Raw genomic sequence first — 12,148 nt, 5'->3', positions numbered from 1 at the left:
TATTTTTTCCTAGTAGCTGTGAGGTGCCTCTTCAGGCTCTACCTCTTGCTGAGAGCTCGTTTCTTTCAAATTTTGAAAGTGCGGATGGTGGGATACTCGAAGAAAAAGGAAGTTGTTGTTTTTCAAGCAGCTTGCTTTTTTTTTTTGAAAGGCAGACTTCCTGACTTCCCACTTTAGAGAACATCCAGGTTACTTAACTGAGTTAGAGACATCATATGCTCTGTAATAGACTTTTGTAAAATTGAAGTCTGAACAGTAACTTCCTGTATGAGAGAGAGTTTTCAATGGCAAGATGTGTAAATTTTATTTGGAGGGAAATCTGAATACGAAATAAGTGAAGGTAATGAATGGTGAGACATACTTTTCTAATGGTCATTTTTTCAGTGTGACTTTGGGTATGCTGCAGGTATCTGTGATGCAATATAAATATTATTTAATATCTAATGTTTAATAAACTAATATATTAAATACAATAGCTATGTTCTTTACTGTCTTAATTTAAAAAAATCCTGATTTTGTGCATAAATCATGACTCTTGCATGGAATGAAAATATGGGTGTAGAATTTTATATTAGTTTATCTCTAGTCCTTTTCCTGCTTCTTAATGCTTTTGGGTGGGTCAGAGTGAAAGCTTTTAAGTTCTGAGCAGTTGGAGCAGATCATAGTTCAGAAGTATGTTATGTTCAGGAAGATTGGTCGTTACGTAGTGGGGAAGTGTCTCATTTAGCAGAATCTTTTTGTAAAACATGTTTGTAATACTATTCTGAAGGTGTTTTTCACTGCTCTCTTATAAGCAACGCTAAGACAGACAATTAAATCTATTGTTCTTTCTCATCTGTATGCATTATGGAGAGGGAAGAGTTTCAGATTTTTGAGAACTTACTAGGAATGCAGATTAAGTAAACGGTAGCTCGGTTGAAAGCATGGGAAGTAAGTCATTAAGTCCAGGTCCCCTACCATTATGGGAATGACATCGTATAATTCCTCATAAGTATTCTTTCATGCTTAATTTTTTCTTAATCGAGAGAACTCCTGGTGATGTTTACCTACTCAGCCATGTCAGAAAATGCTTATTCATTCCCCTTTTCATCTTTTTTTCTTTTTCTGAAAAGAACCAGCTGAAAATGTCTCAGAATTCTGACAAGCCACATGCAAGTGAAGAAAAGTTGAGTGGTTTGGAGGATGATCAAGAGGAGAGCTTGGACAACCCGGATCAGTCTGTCAGAAAAAGAATACGACAGAGTGCTCCAGGGTCACACAGAGATGATACACCGAAGTGTAAGCACAACTGCTTTATGAAAAAGAAAAAAAAAAAAGGAAATTCTGTAATTTTTTGGTGGAGACAATCCTAGCGTTTTATAGCACTCTCTGCAAGTTTGACTGTTTTGCAGTTAAATATTGTGGGACTCCTGATCGTTTGATTTGAAACTGTAACACCTTTCTCCCCATTTTGTTTTAGTACTTAATTGTACAAAATAACCATGTTGCTCTGAGCCACATATATCTTAAACACCTTTGCATGTCTGCACTCATGGGAAGGGTAAGCACTACTCCAGTATATTCTAGCTAAACTGTTGCTGCTGTCTGCATTATCAGCTGAACCTTCTGGATTGTTGCAGCCTCTGCTTTTACGGCAGAGCAAGGAAAGCTGTTATCAACAAAGTAATGTCCTGTCATCCCCCTCCCAATACAGAGGGAAAGTTGTATATTTAATCCCAATGCTACTTCTAGTGTCAAGCAGGGCTGCATGTTTTAAGTTTATTCCTAAGGCATATTTTCATTGTCATTCTGCTTTTAACATAGGAACTGGATGCACTATGGCTACCAATTATTTCTGGCAAATCTACAGAAAACCAAGGGGAAGTTTTTTCATCCCGAGGGTTCAATTCAAAGAGGCAGAATTGCTCAGATAACTAGTCTCAAATTTCTGCAGAGAGTATCTCAGCATGTAACGTTTTGTTTGTTGCGTTCTTTTTATTTTTCAGTAGTGTTCGTTATTACCTGAGGTTTAGTGTCATATTACACAGAGGAGATGTTCTGAGGGCGTTTATGTTCTTACATCTTGCTGGTTGCCTGATAGGAAATGCAGTGTATGTATGGAGAGAGGCTATGAACATGTGAAAGTAAAATGCATAGCACAGGCTTGCACTGCACAGTACCACAAATAAGTCATTGGTCTCAAGCCCTCTCCTTTTGTAAGGGAGCAGATACAATATGAGAATGAAGTAGCATGATTTAAGAGCATTCTTTGGTAAGTGAAAGAGCCTTAGCTTTTAGTGCATCCACTGCTAGAGTGAAGTCATTTGGCAGTCGGACAAGAGCACTCTCATTCAGCTGTGAACTTTGTTGTCCTGTTAGTTCTTCTCAGCATATCAATCCTTGCTGTATTCTCAGAGTCACTATACAAGATCAAGCTGCAAGCAGAAGGAAATGAGGGTTTAGGAGGGCTGGACGAAAAGACCAAGATATTAATGAAAAATCAGCACTTTGGAACTGTACTGTATATACTTGGAACAGCTCTGAATGGCAGACAAGTGGTGGACAGTTACTTTTAAAGGACCTTTTCTATGTTACTAGCTTAAGTCCAGTCAAACTGGATTATTAAATGAGGCAGTCATGATAGTTTGCCTGAAACATATGTCAGTGAACCCAGCCTATGAAGATACCTGTTTGGTTTCTTTCATTTTGGAAATTAGTGTGTTACTTCTATGCCCAGACTGTAGTTGAAGTGAATGAACTACAGAGAGGAATTGATGCTTTCGGGCAGTTCTGTTGTGGCTATTTCCCCCGCTTCTGCTCTGCTAGGTGTTTTCTGGGGGAACCAAGATGAACCTTGCCATTCTTGTCTGCCTCACCTGAGGACACTAAGCATCTTGCCGCCTTCTTTTTCTCAAATACCTGGACCTGGGAAGAGCTGTGGTGCTTCTCCTAACTTTTGGCAAGACATTGCAGGGTACCCACACGCACTGCTTGCACTGATGTGAGCACAGCTAGGAGGAACGTTTACCACAAAGAATCAGTGGCAACAGGTTTCTGTTGGCTTCAGTGGGGATGGGGTTACTCCCCTAACCAGCAAGGCCTACACCCTTGGCACCTTTTCTGCCTGTATGTTGACTTGTTTTTAGAGCTGTGACACTTTGTGCCCTACAGCAATGCCAGTAGTGTCCCAGGAGGATGTTATGTAGTCCAGAACAATTAGGAGCCATAATTCCCAGTGCGTCCAGGAAGCAAATGAAGTTTTCTGAAACTGTCCCAGTCCCACTTCTGCCTTCTAGATTTCTACAGCCAGTGACTACCTTTGTCTCCTGCCTAATGAAAACTAGCCTCGTTTTTGAGGTTTGGCACTTCCTCCTACTCCCTTGTATGCCCCAGGGCCCAATTTGAAGCTGCTTGCCCATCCTTGTCAGTCTCAAATGCCTGCCAGAGGAAGAGGTCTTAGGCACTGGTGCTGGGACTAGGTCTCGATGTCCTTTGTTGCTTGGACGATGGCCTCTGGTCAAAGAGAGTTTGGAGAAGTGCCAGTTGCACTGGAAGTAGTGCAAATAATTAGCTACTGGTTTGTTATTGCTTAATGTTAATGGTGGTTTGTTTGCCAACTGCTTTAGAGATGAAGTCACTTCCTTGAAAAATATAAAATTGAAATGGCAACATCTGCACAATAATTGGAGAAATAGTGCCGTGAAAATACTAGTATTTTTAAGGATTTCTTCCTACAGTATGGAGAAGGATGCTAAGATGCTATTCAGCAGTCCTAAAGAACTGGGAGTTTCGGTGTGGGGCTTTTTTGGGTTTTGTTTTTTAAAAGAGAGTGATGAAACTTGGAAACAATTGACATACTGAGCCCAGAATATCAACTGGGGTTCTCTCCTTTTGTTTTCTGTAATACTCCAAAACTGTGTCATCCACCAGCTGGGAAAGGAAGGGAAGGAAAGGAGAAGAATCTTGAGATGATACTGTCTTTTGTCTCTCTATACTGTCAAGAAGGTGGAAAGGGTCCAAAAGTACTAGCAGACCTTTTTCCACAGGCTTTTACAGATAACCGTCTGACAGTTTAATTTATGTTGCAGCTAGTCCTCCTCGGCCTGTGTCAATAGAAGAGCTCATGGAAACAGCTAAGGGAGTAACCAACATGGCATTAGCACACGAAATTGTTGTTAATGGAGACTTCCAGATAAAACCAGCTGAATTACCAGAACACAGGTAAGATTGTTACCAAATAGGTATATAAATAAAATTTGCATTTGTAGAACTGCAGAACAGCTCTAGTGGATCAGGTGAAGGCTCTGGCTAGTATCTTGTCTGGTAGTGCCTGGCAGGAGGTAGGAAGGAACATAAGAAGAAGGTGGTAAGCATGCAGTTCTGCTTCCCCAGAAGTGTGTGCATGTGAAAGGTGAACTTCTTGGAGTAATTGTTTGGGCATGTGTGGTGCAAATCCCAGCGTGGTGTGGTTTCTGTCGGTGTCCCAGGAGTCTGAGACTGGATTCTTCTGAATACCCAAATCTAGCTGCAGATGCAGGTAGTGCTCTTAGCATCTTTTAAGCTTTCACTGCCTGTGGGAATAAGATGAAACTGTTCATTTTAGCTTTTTCTGGCTGTTTCTCCAGGGATTTTTTGGAAGAGACTCCTATGTTTTGTTAGGTTAGTTCTTGCTCTTTTTAAGTTTGACATCTTTCCTTCTCTGTCTGACCTACAGTAATTCTATCCTCTGTTGAGAGGCGAGAGGGAGAACAGAAGAAGCCTTGATGTCTGGTCGCATATTGGCCAGTGTAGCTGATCCAGTCATATCTACAGATGCTTTATCTGCTGTTCCTTTTCCTATCATACCCAGAGATGTGGCTGACAATATTTCCTGGGTTGACTTGTGGAAGCGAGTGCATATTTCATGGAAGGAACTTGGTCCACGTTGGAACCAGTGTTGTCTGTAGGTGCCTGCGTTTGAGAGAGACACCCCAGAGCACATTGCTTTCGTGGGTGCTGCAGGAGAATATGCTACAGATGGCTCTTAGAAGACTGACTTGGTTGTCCTCTATAGAAGTTGGTCTTACTGAGACAAAAAGTCGGATGCCCGTCTCCACCAAAACATGGTGACGGTGGTTCCCATTAGTGTTAATAATGCGAGGATGTTTTTTAGAACTAGAATTGTCCGTGACCAAAAAGGCAGTAATGGGAACAGTCCCATCTTCCCTTCTCAGCTGGACTATTGCTGTCTTTCCAGCTCTGACACCAGCATATTATACCGGTGGTGTTTTATTAATGGCTGTGGGCTGCTAAACAATAGTAGCCAAAGAAAATGTGCTTATGCTATTAAATACTCTGAACCTTGTGGTCCCAGCAGGCATTGTCTTTGAGTAAGGGTTGAATGGAGTGGATGAGGGTCTTTGCTATACTTTGTTCACTTGTCTCAGCCTCTGAGTTGGTAGGAAACGGAATCATGGCATCCTTAAATGCTGAGGACAAACAATGTTTAACTGAGCTAGCACATGACAATAGACATCTCTGTTGTCCATAAAGACTCATATATTTTAGAGCTCAAGCAACGATTTGATCTGTCTTCTCAGCACTGTCTGTCAGTGTGTGCCTTGTGTGTTGGACAGACCCAGGCGGTGTGGTCCAGCCCTCCTGTGTTGCCTTGTTTGCAAGTTGTGTGCAATTTGTGTGTGGCCCCGTGAACTGGGACCTGTCCCTCGCCTGCACAAATGCTGTCTCTGCAGCAAGCATTTGGAAAGTAGGCCTGAGACACACAAAGCTCATTCTCCCCATTCTGTGTTACTTTCTCTGTCTCAGCATCTTTTGGAGGAACTTCCATCAGGTGTTTTCTGCTTGGCCGTTGATGGCTGAGAATAAATGCTTCATCTAAAGTTGCACAGTTGAGAGTGCTGTTTTATTCAGTGTCTGCTTCTGTTCCATGTTCCTTCACATGGAGTTGAGAGTGCTGTTTTATTCAGTGTCTGTTTCTGTTCCATGTTCCTTCACATGAATTTCTCACATACAAATGTGCTGTGATAGCTGATAACTTTTCTGGTATGCCTCAGGGCTGTAAAATTGATCTCAGCATTTTTCAGGGAAGAAAGATTTTAGCATGTTTTCTTTTTTCCATTCTTTCTTCTTCCCTCACCCCCTTTAAAACAAAAACAAGAAAAACGTTTTCTGGGAACCTGTGCTGTACTTGGGAAAGTTGGATGCGTTTGCTCACTGATGCTGAGCAGTGGCTGTAGTTCACCAGAGTGGCTAATTTGCACCTTTTCGCCTGATCACAGAAACAGATGTATTGCAGAGGTCACCTTGCTCGGGAGTGCCTGGGCTTTGTGAGGGGCCAGGCCCGCTTTAGTACAAGATCCTTGTGTTTGGCTTTTGTGAGGGTTTTGTGTACAGCTATTTACCACCTGGAAATGAAAGAGCCGTCATTCAGATTTTGCTTGCAGAGGGACCCCGGAATCTTCCTTGGATTAAATGTGGGGGTTTTGTGTGTCTGAAGCTTAGATTCTCCTGCAGCTTGAATGTAGGTGTAGGCAAGTGGTTGGAGGAGAAAGCAGTTGTGACTGTCCTTGCAGTTGTATCCACTGTCAGCAGAGCATCTATTACCTACTCTTAGAGGGCCACAGGGCATAGGTGCCTCCGGGCGCTGCCTGAACTCAGCTGGAGCCAGAGCCTTGGGAACCTGGTGTTTGTGGTGGGCATTCTCTGTGCGATCGCGTGTATGTGTGAGCACTTTACTTCCTCTGTGTTGAAGTGAAACCTGGTGTGAACAGGAGCCTGCCTGCAGAAGAGGAGTAACTTTCAGTATATTGAGTTAGGAATTGGTACTGAAGCAGTGGAATTTATTTTTTTACACAAACTGAACTGGACTTTTATCTCAGAGTATTCCCAATATTTATGCGTTGAAATGCAGAAGCTTTTGTGTCAGGGAAGTTACTTCATTTCTATTAGGTTTACTTAATGAATTTTACTTAGAATTGCATGTACTTAGGCTTTTGAAAGGAACATGAATACTTATCTTTTGAAGAAAAGCTGTAATCTTTGTGATTTCTTTTTTTTTTTTTCCTTCTGGTTGCTTCGTATAGAGGTAGCATATGATAGACACTTTCAAGGATTTCAGTTTACAGCTGCCTTTGCTTGTGTGTAACCCTTTATTAGGATATGAGCCATTCCAAATCCTATGTCCAGTTTTTCTTGCTTTTCTGAGTAACTTAAAATGACAGATCTCTTCTCTGTTAATCATCATATATTCATTATTACATTATATTCATATTATTACTTGCTGTTCTTCAGGAGCTGCAGGTTGTCTTTGTAAGGTGGTGCAGAGACAAATATCGTTCTCTTTAACTGTTCGTATTTGCCCACAGCTTAGAAAAAAAAGTAAGAGATATTGTGCATAAAGCTTTCTGGGATTGTCTGGAAGCTCAGCTAAAGGAAGATCCTCCAACATATGACCATGCAATTAAACTATTGGGAGAAATTAAAGAGGTAAGATGATGTGATATCTAGATAAATTATTGAATTTGAGTAGCTGCATTGATATGAATGAGCAAAAGTGGTTGAAGTTTGGCTTTTCATAAAGGACTCTCTTCATCTTTTTCATTACTGTATCATTGTCTGTGAACATATGTAAGTTGTATAACCCCAGAGGAGAAATTTGAATGTAAAAACAAATGCAAAACCATGTAAGATGATTAAAAGGTAAGTAATACTGGTTTCATAATTCCAAGCTTCCTTCATGTTATGACAGTGGTATTAGTTATGGAATCAATGCAATGTCCCAACACTGTGCTGACAAAACCAAGCACAACAGTCTTGGTATGATCTGTACTACAGAGTATTTGCCACTTGGTAACTTCAGTATGATACAGAATGAGGTGAAACAGTTGGAGTTGGTGAATGGTTGGTTGAAAAAAAAAAAGAAAAAGGAAAAAAAAGAGATTCCACTTGGAAAGGGCAGTTAGTTTAAATAAAAAATGGTTCAATTAACTGTTTTGATCCTTGTAGTCTTTGATGTGTAGAACTAATGCACTGTTAAAAACTTTCCATTTCAGAATCTCCTGTCTTTCTTGTTGCCTGGTCATACTAGACTGAGAAGCCAGATTACAGAAGTTCTTGATCTGGATTTGATAAAACAGGAGGCAGAGAATGGAGCCCTTGATATTTCTAAGTTGGTTGAATTTGTTATTGGGATGATGGGGACTCTCTGTGCTCCAGCTCGAGATGAAGAAATTAAGAAACTGAAAGATATTCATGAAATAGTTCCTCTGTTCAGGTACTGAAATGGTATTTATTAGTCATGTTGAGAGTCTCTGAAATAATTTTAGATGGGGCAGGGGGGTGTGTCCAGCAGGGCAACCTGCAAATCTTTCTAGAAAAAAAGAGTGATAGGGAAAGGGATATAGTTGTGGATGTGAAGGGGAGACATGCTCCAGAAGTCTTTAACAAGGACCATCTTTGTTCTGGTGAATTGAGAGTATTTGTCTGGCTCCTGCATGTCACTGAAGGACATTTTCTTAAATGACAAATGCATATAAGCCTTAAGATAGGATGTGAATGGTCAGTTTGTATCAGAATTTAGTATCAACAGCAGAAAGGGGGATAAAAGCAAGCAGGAGCATAGGAAAAAGGTATTATTGTTCTCCAACCAGTTTGTCCTTTCCCACCAATTTGAGCTCTCTTTACCCTTCACCCCACTCCCTGGATAATACCCTTTCAGTTCTAAAGGGCATGTACATACCACATCTGGGAGCATAGAGACTTCTGCTTTGTCACCGTGTTCTCAGTTGAACAGCTCAAGGTCTCAATAGTTAGAATAAATTTCATTAACCTTCTTGTTTTCTAATTTGATAAGCTTCCAAGAGTTCAGGATTGACTTGGCAGAAATATTGCCAGCAGGCATTACATTGAAATGAAGGTGTTTTTCTTTGGTGTTTTTTTTTCTTTTCTTTTTTTCCCCCTTGGGTCTGATTATTCACTTCCCACTTAGGTTGGCTTTATAGGCTGCCCACAGAGATAGTACGGAAGCTTGGAAACCCAGATTTTTTTATGTATTCAACATACGATATTGCACATCCTGGGAAATACAATTTATGGAGCTAGGAAAGTTAATTCCATGGAAGCTTTTTTACAGGAGAGCAAGATTTATTTCCTACTTGGAAGAGGCACATGCATGCATGTACATGCTTGCTCAAGCTTTCTTTCTGTCTCATGCTCTTAAATTGTTAAGCACCCTGTTAATGTTTCCCATGCATGTTTTTGCTCTTTCCTTAGACAATCTGTGATAAATCTTGTAAATAGTACCTCTTAAACATCTGCCACTTTGAATAACTTTTTCTGTTTGTTTGTTTAGAGCCATTTTCTCTGTATTAGACCTAATGAAAATGGATATGGCAAACTTCGCTGTCAGTAGTATTAGGCCAAAATTAATGCAGCAGTCTGCTGAATATGAAAGAAAGAAGTTTCAGGAGTTTCTTGAGAAACAGCCAAGTATGACTTTGTTCCTTTCTTTCTTCCCCTCTGACCTCCCAGTAAACTGCGTGTCTTTGCTTGTAGACCATGAAAAGAAATCAGATTTTTTTATAAATTCTAGAATTCATATGGTAAATGACAGCTTGTGCCCCAAAACTGTGGTTTGAAAAAAATCTGCTGGAACAACAGTTCTGCACTTAGTACACTGGAGTTTAGTTTCATTTCAGTGCAGGGCATAATTACCTAGCATCATCTCACCTCCAATGTACTGTAGCTGTGTGGTTTTAATTTTGTTTTAGATGTTCTGCTCAATGCAATAAATGAAATGCATGTCAATAACTGATATCATGGGTATTAGTAACTAATGGGATTATTTGGAAATTATTGGTAGAAAAAAATAACTTTGAAAAGGAATTTTCTTATCAAGATTTTTTTCCCCTACTCTTCCAGATTCTTTAGACCTTGTCACAAGATGGTTGCAAGAAGCAGCAGATGATCTTGCAAAGCTGAGTTGTAAAATGTTGCCTCCCCACTGTAGTGGTGATGGTGCCACTGGTGGAGTGTCTGACTTGTGCTCCACTGCTGTACAAAACCAGGCCTATCTGAAGCTGCTAAAGTGGGATCATGTAAACAGGCCTTTTCCAGAAGTAGGTATTTAACAGAAAAAATTATTTCTGTGCTTGTTCTGCGTTTCTGTTTCTGGGATATAACAGAAGCTGTTTAGATTTGTAGCCTTGCAACAAGTACAGTACTAAAACATTCATCTCTTGATTGGGAGATCTTGTAGCTCTTCTAATAGGTAGTTCTTTTTCAGTATTGAAACTCACTTTGTTGGAAAAGAGGAGTTAATTCTTTTCATTTCGTTCCTGATACTTGCCTGCTGAGCCCATGTTGCTCTTTTCTGTGTGTTTGTCTTAGCTTCATTGCTGTGAGTAGGCAGGCATCGCAATGTCACTTCGCAGCCCAGCATACTGACTTTGTTCTGTGCTGGCTTCCTCGTTCTTTGCAGACAGTGCTAATGGACCAGACCCGCTTTCAGGAAATACAGCTGGAGCTGGAGCAACTCCTCTTGATTGGGACAGTCCTTCTGGTCACGTTCAGCGCAGCAGGCTCGGCACTCGTTGATATGCCTGGATTTGCTGAGAAAATCAAAACCATTGTCAAGGTGCTGCTGACAGGGATGCATCTCCCGTGAGTATTGAATAGTCCTAGTCACCCAGAGGCAGGTGTAGTTCTGTTTTCACCCTAGTAAATAATCAGTTTAAGCCTCTTCCTGGCTGTGGACTGCAGAATATGTCGAGGAAGTGAAGAGGAAGGCTTGTTACGAGCCCAGGCTGACCATTTTTGTTCGGCTTACTCAGACAGAACTGTCTTTTCTTGCTCTGTTCTTTTCTGATATGTACATGCTCCTTTTTTCAGAGTATGTTTTTCATGATGCCTAGTCGGCACATGAGAGTGCAAGCAGCTAACCGTGCTTACGGTTTGGGCCAGGTGCCCTCGAGAATTTGAGTGTGGTACAGTTAGCTGCTTCCAGATTTAGAATTATTGCTGTACACATTATGGGTTCATAACTGTTTTTTGCATTAGTCAGAGCTGTCTGTGTAGGCAGAAAGTCAGCTCTTATTTCCAGCCTGAACAATCCATACAAATCTTTAATGCTATCCTTCCTCCTTGTTTTATATCTCAACTTTATTTTTCATATACAGAATATAAAGAATAATACATTTTATTATATATCTGGATGATGCTTCTTCCATTACATTTGATAAATAAGGCAACTATAATTGGATAGTTGATTTTTAAAAGGTGGGGAAAAAGTAGAAAAACTACTATAGTTAAGAAATGCTCTACTCCACATTCTCTAGCTCCTTTAACCTGAAGGACTCTTTGGCTACCATCGGTGAAAAGGTGTGCGCAGAAGTTAACAGCTGCCTTTCCCAGCATGGGTTTACGCCATTCTCAGCTGAGAGAGAGACTGTACTTAAAGGACAAATCCAAGCAGTGGCCAATCCGGATAACACCATATGCAAGCTAATAGGTACGCTTTGACAAAAATGCTCTGCTCTCAAGTGACCACTCATCTGTCTCTGTAAAACTGTTGGTGGCATGTCATGCATGGTTTCTCATTTAATCTGTTTCAAATACTTGTTTACTATGTTCAGGTTTTCTATATTTTACATGAGATTACACTATTTCTCATTGACTATCTCTTCTGAAAACAAACCAAAAGCCTTGGTCCAATTTTTCCAGATTCTCGAATTCAAAAGTTTCTGGAGAATTATCTTGCGTCTAGTCACCAGAAATCATCACCTGCTATTCCTGGAGGATTAGGCCCTATTCAAAGAGAGCTGGAAGAGGTTGCTGTCAAGTATGTTCGTCTTGTCAACTACAACAAAATGGTCTTCAGCCCTTACTACGATGCAGTCCTTGCCAAAATACTGACTAAGGAAGAATCCCAACTTGTAGGGAAGTCAGAAGAATCATAAAAACAGTTTGTATGCTACTAATGCGGTATTGTCAGCTATTTAAAAAAATTGCACCACTATTTGTCTAGGAAAACAGCTTTCCATGTAAATACTGGTTCCTTTTAATTCACTAGTGATGACTGAGGAAAATCCATGAGATGCAAAAGGGGTTCTGAAGTAAATGATGAAAGAGAGATGCATTTTTAATGTAAGTATGCAACCTGGGGGGAGGGATG

The 12,148-nt window shown here is 40.5% G+C and overlaps 1 protein-coding gene across 1 annotated transcript; it reads left to right on the top strand.

Annotated features, from left to right (window-relative positions):
- The first annotated feature begins 1,116 nt into the window (after positions 1 to 1,116).
- TCP11L1 (t-complex 11, testis-specific-like 1) lies at positions 1,117 to 11,933 on the top strand. Its single transcript, XM_009695385.1, has 9 exons — positions 1,117 to 1,278; positions 4,068 to 4,200; positions 7,344 to 7,464; positions 8,031 to 8,251; positions 9,329 to 9,465; positions 9,898 to 10,094; positions 10,457 to 10,638; positions 11,313 to 11,485; positions 11,698 to 11,933. The coding sequence occupies exons 1-9, from the start codon at positions 1,125 to 1,127 to the stop codon at positions 11,931 to 11,933; spliced, it is 1,554 nt and encodes a 517-aa protein (XP_009693687.1). The 5' UTR covers positions 1,117 to 1,124.
- Positions 11,934 to 12,148: the final 215 nt, after the last annotated feature.

This window comes from Cariama cristata, unplaced genomic scaffold (assembly GCF_000690535.1).
Source record: "Cariama cristata isolate BGI_N322 unplaced genomic scaffold, ASM69053v1 scaffold34902, whole genome shotgun sequence".
Classification (NCBI taxonomy): domain Eukaryota; kingdom Metazoa; phylum Chordata; class Aves; order Cariamiformes; family Cariamidae; genus Cariama; species Cariama cristata.
This window is presented reverse-complemented; position numbering and strand designations above follow the sequence as displayed.

Bases quoted from the DNA above. Each gene is read 5' to 3' on its own strand.
- TCP11L1 (XM_009695385.1), top strand. From the start codon at position 1,125: ATGTCTCAGAATTCTGACAAGCCACATGCAAGTGAAGAAAAGTTGAGT. The intron at 4,201-7,343 runs GTAAGATTGTTA...ATTTGCCCACAG, and splicing joins GCTGAATTACCAGAACACAG to CTTAGAAAAAAAAGTAAGAG. The intron at 7,465-8,030 runs GTAAGATGATGT...TTTCCATTTCAG, and splicing joins TATTGGGAGAAATTAAAGAG to AATCTCCTGTCTTTCTTGTT.